The 20,808-nt window shown below is 44.4% G+C and overlaps 1 protein-coding gene and 1 pseudogene across 2 annotated transcripts in view; one reads left to right on the forward strand and one right to left on the reverse strand.

The window, feature by feature from the left end:
* Window positions 1-483: 483 nt before the first annotated feature.
* The window catches only part of CCBE1 (collagen and calcium binding EGF domains 1), a 221,625-nt gene continuing 201,300 nt past the window's right edge, over window positions 484-20,808 (reverse strand). Inside the window, exons 6-11 of one of the 2 annotated variants that reach the window (XM_053571849.1) lie at window positions 19,091-19,191; window positions 14,611-14,731; window positions 7,066-7,205; window positions 6,931-6,966; window positions 6,168-6,203; window positions 484-4,514 (exon numbers count right to left, since the gene is read on the reverse strand). In XM_053571849.1, coding sequence (XP_053427824.1) covers window positions 4,281-4,514; window positions 6,168-6,203; window positions 6,931-6,966; window positions 7,066-7,205; window positions 14,611-14,731; window positions 19,091-19,191 — 668 coding nt within the window. In that variant the 3' untranslated portion in view covers window positions 484-4,280. Of the gene's footprint in view, window positions 4,515-5,108; window positions 5,223-6,167; window positions 6,204-6,930; window positions 6,967-7,065; window positions 7,206-14,610; window positions 14,732-19,090; window positions 19,192-20,808 lie in introns of those variants that run through there. The other variant, XM_053571850.1, reaches the window with a different exon arrangement.
* LOC128572111 (complex I intermediate-associated protein 30, mitochondrial-like) lies at window positions 11,867-12,857 on the forward strand (annotated as a pseudogene).

Here is a 20,808-nt window from a genome sequence, read left to right on the forward strand (position 1 = left end):
CCAAATGGAAAATTATTTTTTGACTTGTTGTGAAACATACATGCTGACTGTGCCAGGAAAAATTTCATTTATTTCCCTGAATTCGTTATGAATAACTTTAGATGGCTCTATTCTACCAGTTGTTTGGCTTGGATTCCTGCAAATAACTTTCCTTTTCAGGAAGGTTATCTGAAAGATGTTAAGTTTGCAGAATGAGGCTGCTATGGCTGTCCCTGTGGGACAGAGATGGGGGACGCAGGGTGAGAGGGAGGGGACTGACACCCGACATGTGATGGGGCAGCTGCTGCCTGAAAGCCCAAGGCAATTTCTGGCCTGGAGATGCCTCCCCTGCCTGCCTGGGAAAGGGGCTTACAAAGCCCACAGCACACACGAACCTTAGAGAGAGAACATAGCTGCCCAGAGTGGGGTAACATGCCCCTCTCTTTTCCCCCAACCCCCTGAATATTAATTATTTACCTCTATTGGTATCAATTTACCTCTATTGGTATCAATAGAGGTAAATAAGAAATGGACACACCTATCTCAGTATACAGTAGAAATGACTTTGGTCCATTAATCCTGTGCCAGGTATTGGGAATTAACTCAGAAGGAAAGAGATGGCATCATCCTTTGGGTGTCCCCACTCCCTTTCGGAAGAGTAAAGCTTATAAATTCTTCCTCTGGAACTGGGAAGGGGAGTTTTCCTAAACTAACATGCATGCCCTCCACCTACTATTCTCAACCAATTTTTATTACCATGTTTTCCAAAACAGAGGCAATTTATGAAGCCCAACTCCTAAGTCCTGGTCAGGAGGGCATAAAAAACTGAAGTCAACATTATTTCTACTAATGGGTTGAGGAGTGTACAGAGATCCTTTTTTCCCATGAAACGTGAAGTGACTTAGTCAAATTGTAGAAAATTTTACTCCCAAAATGGCTTTCCCATTAGGTTGTAAGCAGAAGTCTGGTTTAGACAGTGAAGTTTTGTTTTTCTTTTCATAACTAAAAGATACATTAGTAATGATAATGTCTTATATCTCATCTTTGAAAAATAAATTTGGGTGTACAGAGTACATACTAGTCTCACAGTAGTCCATGTTTTGAAAATTTAAGGATTAATAATTATTTTCTAAAATTGACCCGGTCCAGCAGATTGACATAGAATACAGGTTGTTGTGTGGTTTTGCTAGAGAATATTATCATTTAGAATAGTCTTATGAAATCCAGATATTACTCCTTCCTATTCGTTCTTTTAATATATTATCCTAGCCTTTGAGCAAACATGCAGTTTGGTTGCATTTTATGAACATTTGACAATAGAGATCATTCTTCTAAATACAGTTCACTGTCAAGAAAAAGGTAATAAAATTCTCCATTAAAAAAATCAAAGACACTTAATCTCTCACAGAGCCTGTGCATAGTGTGCATAGTTTTTCTTTTTTAAAAAGCATTCATCCATCCTCACCCTTTAAATAAATGTGCGCTACAAGCAAACATTCAATATATTCTAAATGAGAATCAAGGTCTGTTCAGTTCATCTCTTCATAAACTGTGGTTGACAGGGCCTTTGCTATGAATGTCAAGTTTGAGAATGTGTTTGCTTTCACTTTTAAAATGTTAGGGGATAGTCACTGGAGATTTTGCATAAGAAATGATGGAGCAAATTGTTTGTGAAAGACTCAGCTGCCCGATGTAACTAAGTCCTGTGTTTCAGGCACAAGTGAAGGGAGTTGCTGCCACTTGAGACCTGCAAACAGGGCTTGCTGTCACTCTTTAAAAAGAAGCCTGGAGAGGAACATTCCAACCCAACACCAGTGATTTTCTCTAAGTCAACTTTCACAGAAGGGGGGTTAAATGATGGAGATTAAAAGAACATGGACAGAAAGCCAAGCAGACTTCTCAGAAATATAAAGGGATAGCACAAAATAGAAAGATGGGAAACTCGGGTGGCACCTGTGGCTCAAAGGAGTAGGGCGCTGGCCCCATATTCTGGAGGTGGCGGGTTCAAACCTGGCCCCGGCCAAAAAAAAAAAAAAGGGAAACTCCAACACGAGCAGACACAAGAGTGAGAATTGTGAAGCTCAGCGTCTAAGAGTGAAGTTCTCCTGAAAGGGGTAGATTAAAAGCCACTTTGTGTGTCCAGTGACAAGGCAGAGCTTAAGGAACATATTTCAACATTTCAAAGCTGCCTTTGAAATCAAGAGGCCCCCACAGTGTTATAAAGGAGCCGACCCTCCTGCTGCCCCCTTGGTCCTCCTGCCTCTGAGTCCAGAGAAAGGAGCACGGCTCCCTCTGGAGCCACAGGTGCTCTGAGACAGCTCGGACTCAAGGGGATGCTGGGGTATGTACCCTCTTTACTAAGTTGCTTTTCATATTAATAAAGAAAGGAAATCAAGGAGAAGGCCCCAAAGAACTGGAAGTTGGACTAAATTAGAGGACACTGAGGAAAAATGGGAATTGCAGGAGGGAACTTTCTGCCAAACAAGGAAAACCACTGGCTTTTTTCCCCTTGCCGTCAATTTTCTTTTCTTTCTTTCTTTCTTTTTTTTTTTTTTTTTTTTTTGAGACAGACTCTCACTATGTTGTCCTCAGTAGAGGACAAGTGATTCTCTTGCCTCAGCCTCCTAAGCAGCTGAACTACAGGCGCTCACCACAATGCGTGGCTATTTTTTTGTTGCAGTTGTCATTGTTGGTTAGCTGGCCCTGGCCGGGCTCGAACCCGCCAGCCTCGTGCATGTGGCTGGCGCTGTAACCACTGTACTATGGGCACCGAGCCTTTTTTTTTTTTTTCAGATACAGTCTCACTCTGTTGCCCTGTGTAGAGTGCTGTAATGCCATAGCTCACAGCCACCTCAAAATACTGGTCTCAAGCCATCCTCATGTCTCAGCTTCCCAAGTAGCTGGGACTATAGGCACCTGCCATAATGCCCAGATAGTTTTTCTATTTTTTTTAGTAGAGATAGGGGTCTTGCTCTTGCTCAGGCTGGTCTTGAACTCCTGAGTTCAAGCAATCCACCCATTTCGGCCTCCTAGAGTGCTACTGCCGCAGCCCAACATAATTTTCAATAAAGTATTATTTGCAGTATGGTGGCAGGCTGGCCGGCCCAGACAAGGACTTCCCATGCTCCAGGAGAGCACATTTACCTGCCACTGCCAGCATGGCTTCAGTGGGATCATTGCCCACTGACACTTATCTGCCACCAACCTCCTTGCAGCCTCGCATCCTACCGTGGATTGATCCAGCCCGGATGATGGCCTTATAGAACCTTCTGGGCACATAATCAGAACCAGGAGTTCTGCACCTGTCCCTGAGGGTCAGCCACCTTATTTAACAAGCACTCTGGTTTATAGGGCGGCCCTACTCTTGACCAAATAGCTTTAGAATGTCCTAGCAAACCCAGAGCCCATTTGTTCTAATGTGAATCAGGGAATATCCGTCCCTGTTTTTCAAAAAGAAGATTTATTCTTCTCCAAATAGGATACTAATGAATAAGCATGACATGAACCTTTAAGCTACCATATCTTAATTTTAAAATACGGCAACCCATATGACAGTAAACATGTGACTGTAATTCTTATCTCTACTCCTTAATTTTCTCCTTTAAAAGAAAATTGGGGGGTGGGGGGCAGTGCCTTTGGCTCAAAGGAATGGAGTGCCAGCCCCATATGCTGGAGGTGGCAGGTTCAAACCCAACCCCAGCCAAAAACTGCAAAAAAAAAAAAAGAAGGGAAATAACACTGATAAAAAGACAGAATATTTAAAATCTATTAGATGGAAAAGAAAAAAGAATTATCCACCAAGGTAAACCTACATGGCTGTTCTCCCCACTCCTTTTTCATTGAAGAGCCCTAATTTTGATGCTAGAAGAATAAGTCTATTTTGTATACCCTCTTATTATTATTATTTTTTTTAGAAATAGCCTCACATTTTCTTAGAGCTCACCTTGCCATGTTTCTCTCTTTGGTGTTCGGTCAAGTTTTAAGGCATTATCAGAGTACTAAACTCAAATCCAGAAGTTCCAGAAAAAATGGTCTGTGAAAGAAAAGTCTCAATGCCAACCATCTCAACTGACTCTCCGAGAGAAGCCTGGGAATCAGTCATTCACTCCCTTAAATTTGTGGCAGGTCTCAGGGGACTCTAAAATAGTATTTGGACAAAGAGACACAGGGAGAAGTCAGGAAAAGATTAAAGAAATATCTTTCCTAGGTTTCCAGTGATGTTTTTCTTCTCTAAAGATGACTCAACTGCAGGTGAAAATGCTCTTCTTTCTCTTCCTTTGGGATGAAGATGCTGGGCTGTGCTATGGAAAAAAGTCTGTGGGGGCTCCGAAGTCTCTCGTCTCAGTTCTTCTCGGGTGGTCATCTCCAGAGCCCAAGTCCATGGTCTCTGGGTAGCTGGAAAGTTCCTGAGGTAAAGGGAACTCCTCTGTTGAGGAGTGAGTCCGGTGCCCGAACACCTTATCCTGCAGCTCAGCGATGTCATTGCGGATGTCAGCCAGCATAAGCAGCAGGAAGTCGAAAGAACCAGGGGGGCCCTGCACACACGGGAGGAATCAAAGCTAGAATAGGACAGACAGCAATGGGCCTCATGGGCTCCGTGATTCGCTAGTCCTGCTGCTTCCCTGATTCCTGTGCCCAGTGGAGTAAATGTAAGGACATGATAGGCCTGGGGGATCCACCAGTGTCTCACACAGGAGCTTTGGTGACATATGTACCTCCCCTGCCTCTAACCCTAGGCTGTATCAAATCTGGCAGATGAAAAAATATGAGAATCACTCTCCTGGATTACTTTCCTAGGAATCTGGAAGATACTCATGAAGGCTGTAGAGTGGTAGTTAAGAGATGGGGGCTCTACTGGGGTTGCATCCCATCTCTGCCACTTATTAGCTGTGTGGACTCAGAAACATCATTTAACTTCCTTGGGGTTAAGTTTCCCCATCTGTAAAATGGGGATAATAATAGTCTCAACTTCACCGGGGCTCACAGGGTTCTCAGTGAGGATTTAAATGAGTTAATACAATAAATGTTCAAAATGTTTTGTTATTTTTTTCAAAAACTAAGTTATTAAGATGTTTACGTGATGGCTAACTTGAAGTACAAACTTGATGATACTGAGAGTATGTTGTAAGGATGTCAAGCGCTCATTAACCTGGAAAGTCTGAACCAAACCTTCCTAGTTTTTCCATTTATTGGACATCTTTACCATCATACAGTATTTAGGAGGTCTTAATTTCCATGGTATGCTGTGTGGGGCATGATAAAAAAAAAATTAGAAACATGTAAGTTCCGGGCCTATCAGAGCACATAGTAAAATTGTTATCCCCACACCATAACCATTGCTGCTGCGGCTACCCACTTAAAAGCAGTGGCTGACCCCGGTAAGCACTCAGGCACAGTGCTCTGATATCATCTGACCCTCCCGATAACCCCTTGAGGTATGGCAGATCAGACTCCACTACAGTCTCTGTACCACTGGGGAAATGAATGCCCAGAGATGTTAAGTGACATGCCCATGATCAGAAAGCTAACAGGCAGAAGAGTTGAGATGGGAACCCACACCTCCCACCAAAAAGCCTCCCACCAAAAAGCCACCTCCCGTGGCTTTTGGTCTTCAGAAATGACACTGACTTCTTCAGCACACGTGAAATTGCTTGAATTTTAATTTTCTGTGCTTTTTAGATACTACTCATTTTCATTTTTAATCTCCCAGACCTACGGATATATGCAACTAATTCCTTCTCAGGTCCCAAGCATTCCTGTATGCCTTTGCACTTTTTGGAGGTGACAGTCACCAGACCTGGCTAGGTGACAGTGGTAGCTAATTTCCCAAGTATTCAGGGTTACAACTTAGCCCTCCACGGATTTCTGTCCTAGTCCTTTCAGATGTTTTATGATATACTTGGAAACAGATTCATGACATGTTGTGGTTTTGAACCTTAAGTGAACACATTCCAAAGGAAGATTAGCCACGATAAAAGAAAAAAAAAACAACAGAAAACAATCCAAACCAGTTGCTCAAGGTCTCCATAACTCTTCCTGGAGTTATGGAACTACAGAGCTCCATTCAGGCCAGCTGAGTAATGTCTGGAAGGATGAGCATTTGCTTCTAAGACCAACTTATGGACTCATTAGAGCTGCATCCCTGGGGACAGTCCCACTGGAAAGGAAGGACAGATAGTGCTACTTACCGGAGACCCTCTAGGCCCAGGCGCTCCTCTCTCTCCCTAAAAACACAAAGGCCAAGGTTAGCTTTCTGGGCCACAAGGATGACACCACCATGGTCTCTGTTTATGTCCCCATCATAGCCATTTCCCTGCATAAAACAAATATTTTCTACAGAAAATATGTGCAGAATAGAAGCTGGACTCACGGGACCACTTACTTAAACAGAACCGGTTGGGGCAAGTGTCTCTCATTCTGGCTTCCCCAGGGGCCATATATTTTCAAACCGTATCTGACAAGAGGAATGTTTGTATTTCCGGGCAGCATGAGGAATAACAAGACACTTTCTAAAGTAACTCATGCTGACTTCTTTACGAGGCCCAGAGCAGGCAGCTCTCAAAGTACAGCTACTACCCCCTTGCACTGAGCAGACCTTCTCCTGTTCTTGACTTGAACATCTCATAGAAGTGGGAGCACATGAAAACAACCCTATAAAACAACGCTGGGTAAAGAGAAAAACACTTGTGACTTTTGGAACATAGAGGCTTATTTAAAATTTACAGCGGTCATTTTTCCTAAGAGTCATTTTTAGGGTTGGTTGCATATTTTAAGAAAATGGCTTTGTAAATTTTGTTCCCAGCTTTAGGAAAAAAACATTTATCTGTGCCTCAATTTTGCCACAACACAAAATGGGGATGGCAAATAGTGCTGGTTGAGCCTGCTGGGATACCTGCACAGTGGGTAAAAAGGGAGAAGCCGTTGCTTGTATGGACCACTCACAAGACTTACCTTGGAACCGTCCCTTCCAGGTGCTCCTGGTGGGCCCTACAAGACAAAAGAATCGGTTTAACAGAAAGCAAAAGGCATGGGTCAAGGCCACACTTTTCCCAACAACAGTAAGTGGATGTCTGATAAGATACTGACCACAGGGCCCCTCCGGCCTTGCTTAATGTGGGACAGATCAGGAGATGGTCCCATGGGTCCCATTGAGCCCCGGGGGCCAGGCTGCCCAGGAGGGCCTGGCACACCGGGGAAGCCTGGGCTCCCCTTTGGTCCTGGTGAGCCTGTAATCAAAGAACACCTTATTAGCTCAAAACCCCTGTATAAAAAGGACAAAAGGCCCTGGCTGACGAGAGCCCAGGCCCCCTGCAGCCCCTTCTCTTTGCACTCTGCCACCTGTCTTCTGACAGCTCTCCTAGGGTGTCCCACATTTCAGCTTAAATGGCATTTTCAACTTAAATGACTTCCCTGTCTTCCTCTCTGTTCATGGACCAAGAGTCACCTGTCCATTCACATCAGGAACTTAAATATCTTCCTATGTAGTTCCCTATGTCTACAACCTCCATATCCAGTGACCAGCTTCTGTGCATTTTACCTCATTAACATCGTTTGACTGCCTGCTCCCTGCCATGCCCTTGATCACAGCAGAGTGGCAGACGCTACGGCAGGGTAGGGGCTACTATAGCTGGACAGCAGGCAAGAGGACAGGTCTTAGCATCAGAGAGACGGAGGCTGGAGTCTTTGACAAGGTGGTTGAGCCTTAGTGAGCCTTAGTTTCTCATCTGTAAAGCTGGGCTAATAAGTCTTCCTTATAGACCAGTTGTATTGTTAACAAATGAGATTTCAGATACACACAGTCCACATCGTGTAACACCTAACAATAAATGCTAGGGCTTCCTTATATTTGCATCATCTCTAGTCTCTGCCTCCCACCAGTATGGTTCAGCCCTCACCTACTCTTCACATTTATATGAACAACAAATCTACAACAAGTCTCACTCTGTAACTTTCCTACTTTTAACCCTTGGATGCTGAAGCCTCAAGTCACTGGGGTGGGTCAGCAAACTCTCTCTTACAGGCCCCCTGAAAAGAAAATGTGCTTCTGTTCAAGATTTGCCACAGATATAAGGCAGTCTGGGGGCTAGCAGGGGGTAGGGTCGATGGTGGTGTGGTGTGGGAAGATCTCACCCCAAGGCTTGGGTGCGTGCATCATGCCTAGAATTGCAGGTGGAGCGAGAGAACCAAAACAGCCCTCTACCCCTACAACTCTCACATGGAGTAATAAGGACCAGTAATCTACCCTTGGGGAAAGGGCAAGAGCATGGAGAGAGACAGAGGGTAGTCAAAGGGAAGTAAAAAACACAATGTTATAGATGGAAAAAATTTGATAGGCTTATTAGCAAACTGGTCACAAGTGAAGAATCTGAGAACTTAAAAAAAAACAAGCCAATAGTTACCCAAACGAAACACAAAGTACAAGGCAAAAAGAGCCTCCAAAAGAGGTAGGACAATGCCAGTCTAACAGACGTGCCACTGGAATCCTAGATTGGAGAGAAGAAAACCCTTTGGTGGCTCCCTTTGCAAATAAATTCAAGCTCCTTCTCTCCAAGGACCTCCTTTTTACCCTTTCCTCCTTCCTCACAACCCTCAGGCCTCATCCCTGAATAAACTGTATCATATAGCAACCACCCACCTTAGATTGCTCTTCAACCCTTTCCTGCTTTGCCTCTATACCATGTGATCCACACAAATCTCCAAAAAATGTCTTAACACACTCTGTAAAAGGATTAACTGCTTGCTTCGTCATATACTGCTACACTCTAAAACGTGCATATATTATTCATGCATACACTCTGCACACACACGTTCTGTTTATGCATACCATTTTCATCTGAGTACTCCTACAATTTAAAAATTAGGAAATCTCATATAAAAATCCAGGTTTCTGGCTTCAGTTTGAAACAGGAAGAACCAAAACCTGGACTGCAATTCTGCTGGCAGCCCCACCCACGGCAGCTTTACAGAGGGGAGCGGCTGCCCCTGGGATGGGGGATGTGCTTGCTCTCTGGGTTAGTTCCATTCTCCTCACTTCCCTTTCTCCCTTTAGATCACTGTCTTTGTGGATGTTGAGGTGTGTGTGTGTCTTCCTTCTTTATAAAGGCCTAAATCAGCATAGCACTGGGAGTATACCAAGTTTAAGAAGGAGCTATATGACTGCTTTTGCACCAGGTTGGTAATAGTTTGTATGTGTTCTAGGATCCAGGCATAGCACCTTTGTCATAGAGGATGATGGGGAAGAGACTGAGGTCTCATCTACTTTGAGCTATAGCACAGAGAGTCGTAGGGAGCCACTGTGGGTCGGGTTGGGGTGGGTTGGGTGGGGCGGGGCTTGCAGCAGGGACTGAGGCATCCTCTGGCTTCTGTGTGGGCACAGCATGTCTGCCATACAGTGGGGCTCTGGCGATTTCCTCGCTGCCTCCTCAGGGCCCATGGCTATGAAAGCTGTCTGGAAGGTGCAGACATCAGCACATTCACCTCTGCATTAGGCCTTGAACTTCAGCCAGGGAGATGAGAGAAAAGGGAGTGGTAACTTTGAGAACATGTAAAAAAATCAATATTAAAAAATTGACAAGATAAAGTTTGCCATCTCGGCCTTTTTTATATGTACAGTCCAGTTGTATTAAGTACAATCACATTATTGTACAACAGCACTCTAGACCAACTTCATCTGGTAAAACAAACTCTACAGCTGTTGAACCATTACCCATTTCCCCCTTATTTCGCCCCTGGTAACCACTATTCTATTTTCTGCTTCCATGAGTTTGACTATTTTAGATACCTCCTAGAATCATGTAGCATCTTTTTATTTTGGTCAGCTTATTTCACTGAGCATAATGTCCTTAAGACTCATCCACGTTGTAGCATATATAGGAACTTCCTTTTCACGGGTGAATAACATTTCGTTGGATGCATACACTATATGTTACTTTTCATACAGTATAGTCATCTATTGATAGACATATTGGTAGCTTCAACCACTTGGCTACTGTGAATAGTGTTGCTATGAACATGGGCGTGCAAATCTCTTTTCAAGATCCTGGGTATATACCCAGAAATGGGGTTGCTGGATCACAATGTTTTAGTAATTCTTTTTTTTTCTTTTTGATACGGTCTTGTTATATTACCCAGTCTGGTCTCAAACTCCTAGACTCAAGCAATCTTCCTGCCTTAGTCTCCCCAATATGTCAATATATTTATTTTTTTTTTGGGGGGGGGAGCTCTATACTGTTTTCCAGAAGCTGCACAGGAGTTATGGTTTCTCCACATCCTTGCTGGTACATGCTATTTTCTGGGGCTTTTTGTTTTTTTTCTTTTCTTTTTTTTTTTTTTTATAATGACCATCCTACTGTCTCCATGGGATGATACTGGAGTCCTGGTTTACATAATGATGTTGAGCATCTTTAAACATGCTTGTTGGCCATTTGTATATCTTCTTTGTATAAATGTCTTTTCAAGTACTTTGCTTATCTTTTAATCATTTATTTGTTGAAATAGTTTTTTATATATTCTGGATCTTAACCCCTTATCAGATGTACGACTTGCAAATATTTTCTCACATTCTGCAGGTTGCTTTTCCACTCTGTTGACTATTTCCTTTGGTATGCGGATGTTTTTAAAGTTTGATGTAATCCCACTTGTCTATTTTTGCCTGTGCCTTTGGGGTCATATCCAAAAAATCATTGAAATCATTGCCCAGTCATGACACTTTGCTCTATGTTTTCTTCCAGGAGTTTCATAGTATGGGGTCTTATATTTACCTCTTTAATTCATTTTGAGTTAATTTTTTGTGTATAGTATAAGGATCCAACTGTATTCTTTTGTATGCAAGATGACACTAAGTTTTAATGGTAGAAAAATTGCCAGCTCAATAAAGCACAGGTTGTGTCTTACTCAGAAGCCCATTCTCAGAGAGTTCCAGCTACATAGCAGGTTGCTTAGTAAATGTTTCTTGCTAAATGACTACTTTGAAGAGACTGAGTTGATCACTGTGCTAAACTTATTCCTCATAATTGTCTTTTTCAAATGCAGACAATATTACTTTTTGATCACACCTAGCCCCTACTATTAACAGAGCACAGTGACAGAATGGAGTGACTCTCAGGCTCCACAAAATGAAACAAAGAAACAAAGACTTTAGACTTTTCATATTTAGAGAAGTCTTTTCTCATGCACAGAATAATTAAGCCAAAGTTAAAAGCAATGTTCTATCCAACCATGTCTTAAAATCCCTCTCAATACTGGTTCCAGGTACATCCTAAGAGTTTATCTGGGAGGGAAGCCAGATCCCTCCTGTATTTAAACATTTTTACCCCCAGTAGCTCAAAAGCAGGCCAGAGATACCTTGACTACTGTGAATAGTGCTTAGTAAATGTTTAGCTAAAAGACATACCTTTCCTGCATTTACATAATCAGTGAACTGCCGTATGTCAAGTGCCTTTAAAATGTGGGACTCTGATGCACAAGAAGCAGCTTCTCATACATAGCAGTGGGGGCCAGAGGGCAGCAGCCACTCCTTTACTCCAAGGCCAAAGGATCCCAACCCAGTGTACTTTCCCACGTGGGTGCTCCTGTCTGGGATTCATCACAGGCCTCAGGACTGGGTTTTTATTTAAGGGTAAGAGAAACCCTATTAGCCTTCTAGCTGCCCTAATAAAACTCAACAGAGGGCCTCACAAACCTAGATGAGCAAGAAAGAAGCAGGATTAGAATTGCAAAGACCAGGTCCACTGCAAGACTCATGCATTCTCAATCACTCTCTGCTCCATCAAGAAAGAACCCTGGACAGACTGTGGAAAGGTAGAATTGGGCTATTGGCTGAAGATTTTTTCCCTGGTGATTCAGGGAGAAATTTACATTTTGACTTTTTCTTTTTTTTTTTTTAACCATGGCTTTTGTTCACAAATTACTGACTAGCACTTTTATTCTCAGAAAATGCCCAAAGCCAAGTATTGGCTTGCATCCTTTTTTGGGTATTTACTTTGCAGACTATTGTTCCAATATTCCTCAGAAACCAGTGGTGGCTCCTGGCAAAGCCTCCTCACAGAGGAAGACTCAAGGCGGGTTGCAGGAACATCACCAGCAAGAAGTTGCCTTGGATACAACTTCTCCTGATGAGAAGCCAGAAGTTAGTTTTGATAAAGCAATTAGAGATGAAATAAAGGACCATTTTAGGCGTTTGAAGGATGAACTTGTGAATCATTGGATAGGGCCAGAAGGCCGCCCTCTGCATGAGGTCTTGTTGGAACAAGCCAAGGTCATCTGGCAGTTCCATGGGAAAGAAGATTTAGATAAGTGGATAGTGACTTCTGATAAGACAATTGGAGGCAGAAGTGAAATATTCTTAAAAATGGGCAAGAATAACCAAAGTGCACTGCTCTGTGGAACTCTGAGTTCTGAGGGACCTTATGATGGAGATAGTAGCCAAAGTGGATACTGTGCAATGATATCCAGGATACCAAGGGGCCTTTTGAGAGGAGGAAGTCTTATGATTGGTCCCAGTTTAACACTCTGTATCTCCGGGTCCGTGGGGATGGTCGACCATGGATGGTGAATATCAAGGAGGACTCAGATTTTATCCAAATGTACAGAAGAATCAAATGTACAGTTACTTCATGTTCACCCGTGGGGGGCCCTCCTGGCAAGAGGTCAAGATTCCTTTTTCCAAATTTTTCTTCTCAAATCAAGGAAGAATCCGGGATGTTCAGTCTCAGCTTCTGCTCGACAAGATCTCGTTTATAGGATTTACCTTGGCTGATAAAGTGGATGGTCCATTCTTCCTGGAAATTGATTTTATTGGAATGTTTACTGATCCAGCCCACACAGAAGAGTTTGCTTATGAAAATTCTCCAGAGATTAGCCCAAGACTTTTCAATTAAATAACATGTAGTAGTTTTATATTACTAAACTAACAGTAATAGCATCTTCAGAGATACAGACAAAATAAAATATTTCTTTAATGGCAAAAAAAACAAAAACAAAAATAAAACGAACCCTGGACAGCTCAAACCACATTCAAACCAGTTGGCAGGACTGGAGAAGAATCTGGCTAGTCACCTACTAAGAACACAACACCCAATGACTCCCCTGCTCCTGCAGCTGTCCTTGTTCTAGAGATATCCAGACTGGCCTGGTGATGACTCCCTCCAGGGAATCAAAGCAAGAACATTTTCTCAGAGAAGGGTAGAGGAGGCTTTGTAAGAGAGAGACCTCAGTCTACCTAGTAGCAGGAAGGGGCTGCCTGTGTGAGGCATCTGCTGGAGAAAACTCCACCATGACCCAGAGCACCTCAGCCTAAGGGAGTCGACAAAGGATGAACCAGTTCTTACTCTCTACAGAGCCCCAGGCCTGTGTCTGACGGAAACCAAGAGATGAAGACGTAAGTGAGGAGAACTTATGAAAAGCAACTAGGACCTAGTTCTTTGGGAAGAACTGTGAGCCTTTGTTCTTGCTGACCTAAACTAAAACCTGCCCATATCCTTCCTGCTTGGACAAATTCTACCACACTTCCACATCCAGATGAAACCCACTAAATCCTCCTGACCATTACAGTGATCTTTCCCTTCTTAAGCTTCCAAAGCAAGAAGCATCTTGGGGATATGTGAATCCATTTTTGCTCTATCTTGCCTTTCCAATTAGACTGGCAGGAGGTCCTTCATAACACCTGCCATGCTGCTGAGCAGTGATAACCAGGGTGTCAAATCATTTGTAACACTGATGCCACTTTCCTTAGTGATCTGAAAAAAATCTATTGATCTATCTATGTATGGATAGACTCAAAATATACAACACTTCTTTAAATGATTAAATGACAGGACATTTGGGATTCTTGTCACATAATAAGGGCTAATTTTCAAAACAGAATGCTGAATAAAAGCAGCCAAACAAAAAGAACAAATACAAAAAGATTACATTGATATACAATTCTATAACAGGTAAGACTGTAGTAAAAGAAAGCAGGTCAGTGCCTGCCTAGTGCTGGGGGTGGGGGTGTCAGACTGACGGCTTATGGACACAAGGAAGCTTCTGTATCTTGACACAGACATAGGTTGGGAGTTCCATGGGTGAGTGCATTTGTCAAAACTCATCCATCTGAAATTTAAATGGGCACATTTTATTATATACAATTGATATCTCAATAAATTTGACTTATAGAAACATAGAACTAGGTATAAAAATATAGAAGGTATGTTAACAAATAATAAGAACCATGAAAAGAAGATTGGGGCATCATGGGAATGAGGCTGGGCCTGAGTTGTCAGAACTGAGTGATGAGCCCAGAGGGGTTGATCATTCTGCTTTATTTTTGTAGATGTTAAAATTTTTCCAGAATAAAGTTAAACAGTTTTCAGCTTGTTTCTCTGTAACTTAAAATGATCGTTTGTAATTTTATCCCATCCCAGGACAAGGACCTATTTCTCCCAAATTTCTATTAGTTATGATGGTTTCTCAAGCTTGAGGGATCAATTTCCCAAGGTCGTCTCTGTGTGTAGGTATGTGGCAGCCCCCAGACACCTGCTGTGGTAATTCTTGATGGCAGCTGGGGAGCATCCTCCAGTCCCCACTAAATGTGAACTTTCACCAGGCCTTTCCTGGTGACTATCACTTCCCGGTGAATTTCTCCACACTCACCAGGAGGGCCCTGACCGCCAGGCAGGCCGGGAGGTCCTGGAAGGTATGCATTTGAGGCCAGCACCTTGTCACCAGTGATGTACTTGCCCAGGTCAGCAGCATTGTTGGGGAGCAGGGCAATCTGCAAAGGGAACAGGAAACCTTGGTCAGGAAGCAGTGGCTGTACAACAGGGAGGATCTCTGCATTTATGCTGCTTGCAGAAGCTTCAAAGTCTTTTTGTGACTCACACACAGAGTTTTACTACAGCTAGTTAGAGCCCAAAGGGACTGTGAAGAGCCTCTTTCTAACCTAAAAACAGCTCACATGAGGTCACTCAGATAGTAGTAAACCTAGATAGGCTCCAGACTGCCTAGACATCATTAGAACTAATTATTACCATGATTAATAGGATGTTTCATGCTCTCAATGTGTTCATTACTTTATGTCTCAAATATTTATTAGATAGCTACAGTGTTCCAAGCCCTGTGCTTGGTTGTATAGCCACAATGTGACCGAGGCATGGTCCCTGCCCTTAAACAATTCTCAGCCTAGGAAGATAGGCGTGGTTGATGAGAACGTGGTTGATCAGGACAACTGGGTAACAGTGACGGTGGTGGCTTGAAAATGTGTCCACAAATTCTTAGACGCTCCTCCCTTCAAAGGTAGAGACTCGGTTCCCACCTGCTGAGGGTGGGCTAGACGAGGTCACTTGCTTTTCATGAATAAAACATGCCAGAAGCTATGGTGAGCAGCTTCTGAGACCAAGACCAGGAGGCACTGAGGCTGTCCTGGCTCACTCGTCCCAGGGGAAGGGAAGCCAGAGGACTTCACAAACGAATAACCTCTGCATTCCATGACATCAGGTTACCTCTGCGAAACCACCAAACTTTTGGTGAGAACAGAATGCTACACGCCTCCATTCCCTCACTGGTAAAGGGAACAGTAACATCCATCTATAGGGCTGTGAGGACAAAGTGAGGAAATGTTCACAGGGTGCCCAGATTTTTATACAAGGAAAACTATGGGAAAGCGCGGGGTTTTCAGCTATATCCCTGCCGTCCAGCATGAAGAGCAAACAGGCATGAGGCTGGTGGTGGGGTGGGGGTGGGGAGGACGGTGAGGCTGGTGGGGCTGAGCCCACTCTTCCTGCCCAGCCTTCCTCACGCCCCTGCCAAGCAGGTGCCAACTGCTCCTTGCCCGACGTGTCTTATTTGGGCCTGGGATGGTCCCTAGTCTGGAATTTTCTGAAGAGTATGTTTTTTCCCTCCGACTTACAGTTCCTACCACAACCCATGCAGCTCAGATACAAGGATACTCAGAAGATAGGCGATTCAAAGCTGCTTTAACACCTTCCTCCAAAGGGTCCCCTAAGTGTCCTGGGACTTTTCAGCAAGTACTGTTAGAAAGCTTAGCTAGCCACTATTCAATTTTCCTGTGAGCACTACTCAGAATCCAGTCTGGGTAACTGTAAGAAAGGAACCTTTGCGTAAGCTGAAAGTCTGCTTTGCACAATTTTCAGGTCAGGGCTCGTAGTGCAGAGTCACCTGTGGGACACAGCTGTGTTCTCAGGAGTTATTTAAACTGGAGCTAGTGTCACTGTGCACGGCAACAGACTACCCCAACCCGCATATGGGGGGTGCCACCCTGGGATGGAAGGGGGATTGAACGAGGGAAAGAGGGAGACTTAAGTAAATCTGCTCTGGTGACAGGCCAGTGGGTCAACATTGGCCACTAAAGGTGAGTCTAGGGTTGGTTTCCAGCTGCAGCCTGAAACACGGACCCCACCGTGAGCTTTAGCAGTAGGCAGCCTTACATTTAAATCTCAGCCCTGTCGCTTTCTACCCATGGGATCTTCAGTAGGCTACATAATCCGATTGCCCCACCTATGAAGCCCCGGTCGTACCATCCACCTATACAAGGGCTGCTGGAGGGTTAAAGTAAGGATGTCTTCAGCAGGCCTGACTCAGTAACCACTCATTGTCACAGTTATAGTAGGAACGCTCTGCCTGCGGTTGCCCCGGCCCTGTTCCTAAGTAGCTGAGTGGCTTTGGGCTTTCCTCTTGATGTCTACAAATTGAGGGTCTGGACCAGATAACCCTGTCTTTGTATTTAAAATTTTGTAAACAGTCCCACAGGATGAGATGTGTGCCCTGCTCTGCCCTCTCTGCCTGGTTTGTCTCTTCTAATAGTTCCAAGGTGGCCAGCCAGTAAACGCTGACCTTGGCTTCCTGGCCAGAACTCCTCCATCCCTCCATATGCCCTATCCTAATCAGTCTCCTTCTGTCCCCCAAAGTCACCATTATCCTGGCTTTTAGATGAATCATGACCTGTGTTGTCAAAAAGTAATTTCTCACCCAACTGTGCATACCTACACAGCTCAAGTGAATCCTGCCCATTTAAGGAAAGATGATAGGTCGTTTAAGTTTCTCATCTTCTGTGGGTTGTTTCACCTCTTTTCTTCCCAATTTATCCATTGAAGAACACAGGGCATTTGACCCGCAGTGTTTCCACGGATGCAATTTTGCTGATTGTACACTGCTCAGTTCAACATGTCTGCACACGTTCGATATTGAGTGTAATGTGGGGTGCCCACAGTGCAGGACACCCAGCGTCTACTTCTTGGGTAATGTTTATTTAGGCAGATGTCCTTTGCCCTTTTGTGAACAGGTGGCATTAGCAGCAGCAAGATGACATTAAAAAATGACCCAAACACCAGCATAAGAGTGGAGGTGAGAAGGCACAGGGTTAGGCCTGCCCTCTGGTTACTGCACTTGCAAACATCAGCATCTTCCTCATTGGGTTTTGGTGATAATTAAATGAGATTCTGGATATAAAACTGAGAATGAGACACATTCTAGAAGGTCTATTTTTAAAAAATGAATTGCTCTGTACAGTGTCCCTTGCACGTCAGCATTAGGTCAGAACTGCCACGGCATTTCTAGAAGGAATTTGGCGTAAGGTGGGCCAATTCTAGTCCAACCCAATTGCATGAGTTACTGGAGTACTAAGATGACCTGATGGATTTTTATGTGGCTTTACGGCAGGGTCTTGGAGGGTAACAAGTATTTGGACACCAAGTTTTTCAACTTTTTAATATTTTTTCATTCATCATAAAAAACACTGGAGATATGTCAAAGGAAAGCCATATATTGACTGAGCAACCGAATTTCGGTGATATTCATATTTAGCTCTATTGTTCTTAAGGGTCATCCTGGCTGAAAAGAACTTCCATGTAGCTCCTAATTTTTTCCAGGGTAGTAAAGCAGAGATAGATCTATTCCTGGAGACACTGACCAAGTGTCCCCCCCAATCCCTAATCCTCTAGCCTATGAAAGGCAACTTACTTTATCTATGAACCCTTATCTGGGTTTGCTCAATACATACTAATGTCATCTAAGTTCAACCTGGAGATAGCTGTGTAGAGTGTGTTTATTTTTATCTCTGTGTTTATACTGATAGGCAAGGTTTTCTGCCTGGTTTCACTGCTAGACTGAAGCTACTTCAGGTTAAATCTGTGCTTTACTCATATTATAAGTCAAATAAATACACATCTCTGCTAAAGTTAATCACATCCTCAATGCACGAACAGTCTACAAAACCATTTCTTTCCGCAGCCTGTCCATGTGTTGTTTAAGTGGTAGCTGTGGTTTTCATTAGGGGCTGGCTGCATGTTTGTTGAATGTGGAAAAGAGATACTGTCTCATGCTTACCCTTTTGCCCTTCAGAAGAGATGGATGCCAGAGCTAAACAGATTAGATACACCTCTTTGATGTACTAAGAGCCTTGAGTGGAAGCAAATAAACAAGTCAGTAAGTTTATGTTTTATCAGTGTAAGAGCAATTTCTGAGTTGCTGACAAACTAGCAAATTGGCTGGCCTTCATTATGTGATAAATACCGAGTCCAGAACATTGTTCAAGAAATCCGGTCACGAGATCCACCCTGGGGACGTTACTTATAGCATAACAATATGCTAGCGGTAAGATGTTCCACTACGCATTTTATGAAATGTGTCAGTCCTCACTTTTGGGGACACGAGGCACCCACAGGGCTGCCTTCCTAGGTGCATGGAGCTCAGGCAAGGCATAGGCTATCAGTTTCAAATATGGAAAAGAAAACCTGTTGCAGAAACTCATCGCCAGTTTCTGGAAGTTTATAGAAAGGATGTTCTCTATAAATGAAACATGGATAAATATTAAATAGAATCACATAGGTCTGCCCTGGGGCCACGTTCTGAACATTCATTTTACAAGTGGTTGCACTTGCCCATTTTAGTAACCACTGACTCAATCCCCCGGTGTCATTGAACTTCGTTGCCCTCTGGGTGGTTAACTTTGAGGATGGCTGGGCAAAGCTTCCTGAGCCCAAACCTCACTGGCATTAGCTGCGTGACTGCTCCATGTAGACGATCATTTCTTTATTGTTCCTCAACATTCCCCCACCCGATCTCAGCCAGTCCCCCTTTCGCCGCGTGGCCGTGCCCACCCCAGTTGACGCCGTACCTTCTGCTTCAGCTGCAGCACCGTCTGCTTCATCTGGTGGAACTCCTTGCACGTGGCGCAGCACGTTCCAGCTTTCACTGCGTTCTCGGACTTCTCCTGGCCTGAGAAAGGAGATGGGCTCAGTTCCATGTGGGAGGCTGGATGAAAGCCAGGCTCAGACAGGCAGCATCAGGAAGGCAGCCCCTGCCCCGGCCCCACCCCGGGACAGCGACAGCAGAATGTGCAAGAGCAGCCGGCATGGTTCCCAGGGCCCTGCCAGGGCCTTCCAGGTCAGGAAAGAGGGGACAGAGCGAGGGTGTGTCCTGCCACGCTTCAGGCTCAGCTGTTCCTATTTAGACATCCCAGGAAGATGCTGGGTTTCCTCTTTCATGTATGACAGTGTGCACCACAGCCCTTTCATCAGTGCCGTTCCAGGAGCAGGCTCTATAAATCTGACATGACTTAATACTCTCTCCAAGGGCCATTGTTCACACATCATAAATATCCCTCAAGTTCAAGCAATGGGCCTCAGAAAGCTCATCTTGATCCCCTGCTAACCCAGGTCTCAGAGGGAGCACAGCTGGGTTGGGGGCAGAAGCTGATCCCACTGAGGTCTGAGGCTAAGATGGGAAACGTGTCAGGCACTCTGGACACCCCCCACTTGGGGCCACGCAGGACAGCAATGGGGAAGGCATCTGGCCCCAAAGCCCTTCTGGAGAGCACTGGGAGCTCTGTGGGCTTTGAACATCACTTTTGCTAAAGAAAAATGGGTGACGTAAACCATGCGGCCATTGTCCAGACAGCTCGTATCTTTCCAGGACGGGAGTGGGCTGCACAGGCTGTGTGCTGGGAAACTCCACACTGAGGTTGTCTTGCTATGAGGGCCAGATGCAGACTGCCAAGGTCAGTGCCAAAGTTGGGAGCAATGTGGGCCAGAAGTTGTGTGGGGATGGGCATTCAGGGGTGATGGGGGCAGGACAGTTTGACACCAAGAGGGTATAAACCCTTTGCTTAGAAACTTTGGGTGCTGGGCGTTGGATGCTGTTTGTGTGACAGTCAGGTAGTGTTGTCACCATCTTCTCTGCTTCCTGGCCTATACACTTACCTTTTCACTGGTCCTCTCTCCTATCTCTATTTGTTGAATTCCACTGAGACCCAGATCAAATGTTCCATAAGAGCTACTCCTCCCACAGGGACACTTCAATCCTCTAAAAATCAGGCAGCGTTGACCAGGAGTCCCACTCACAAGTCAGGTCATCTAGGCTTCCCTGGAGAGAGGATCCTGGCGCACAGAGCATCAGCCACTGAAGACCAGACCCCTTTCTTCGTATCTCACTTTGGTGGATGCTCAAAAAATGTTTGTGAAATGTGTCATTATGGTTTCAATTGTGTTCACTCCCATTCGCATGAAGTCCTAACCCCCAGGGCTTTACAATGTGTCTATACTTGGAAATAGAATCATTGCAGACAAAATCAGTTAAGAAACAGAGTGGGATCCTAATAGGACTGGTGTCCTTATACAAAGGGGGGCACAGACACAGGGAGAACATCACAGGAAGATGAAGGCAAAGATTAGGGGGACACAGAAGTCATAGAACACCCCCAACTGCCCTCAAACGACCAGATACATGCAATGAATTGTCCTTCACAGCCCTCAGAAGGAACCAACCCTGATGGTTCCTTGTCAGACAAACTTCTGTTGTTTAGGCCACCCAGTCTGTATTTGGCTGCGGCAGCCC

The sequence above is a fragment of the Nycticebus coucang genome, chromosome 19 (genome assembly GCF_027406575.1).
Source record: "Nycticebus coucang isolate mNycCou1 chromosome 19, mNycCou1.pri, whole genome shotgun sequence".
In the NCBI taxonomy this organism is placed as follows: domain Eukaryota; kingdom Metazoa; phylum Chordata; class Mammalia; order Primates; family Lorisidae; genus Nycticebus; species Nycticebus coucang.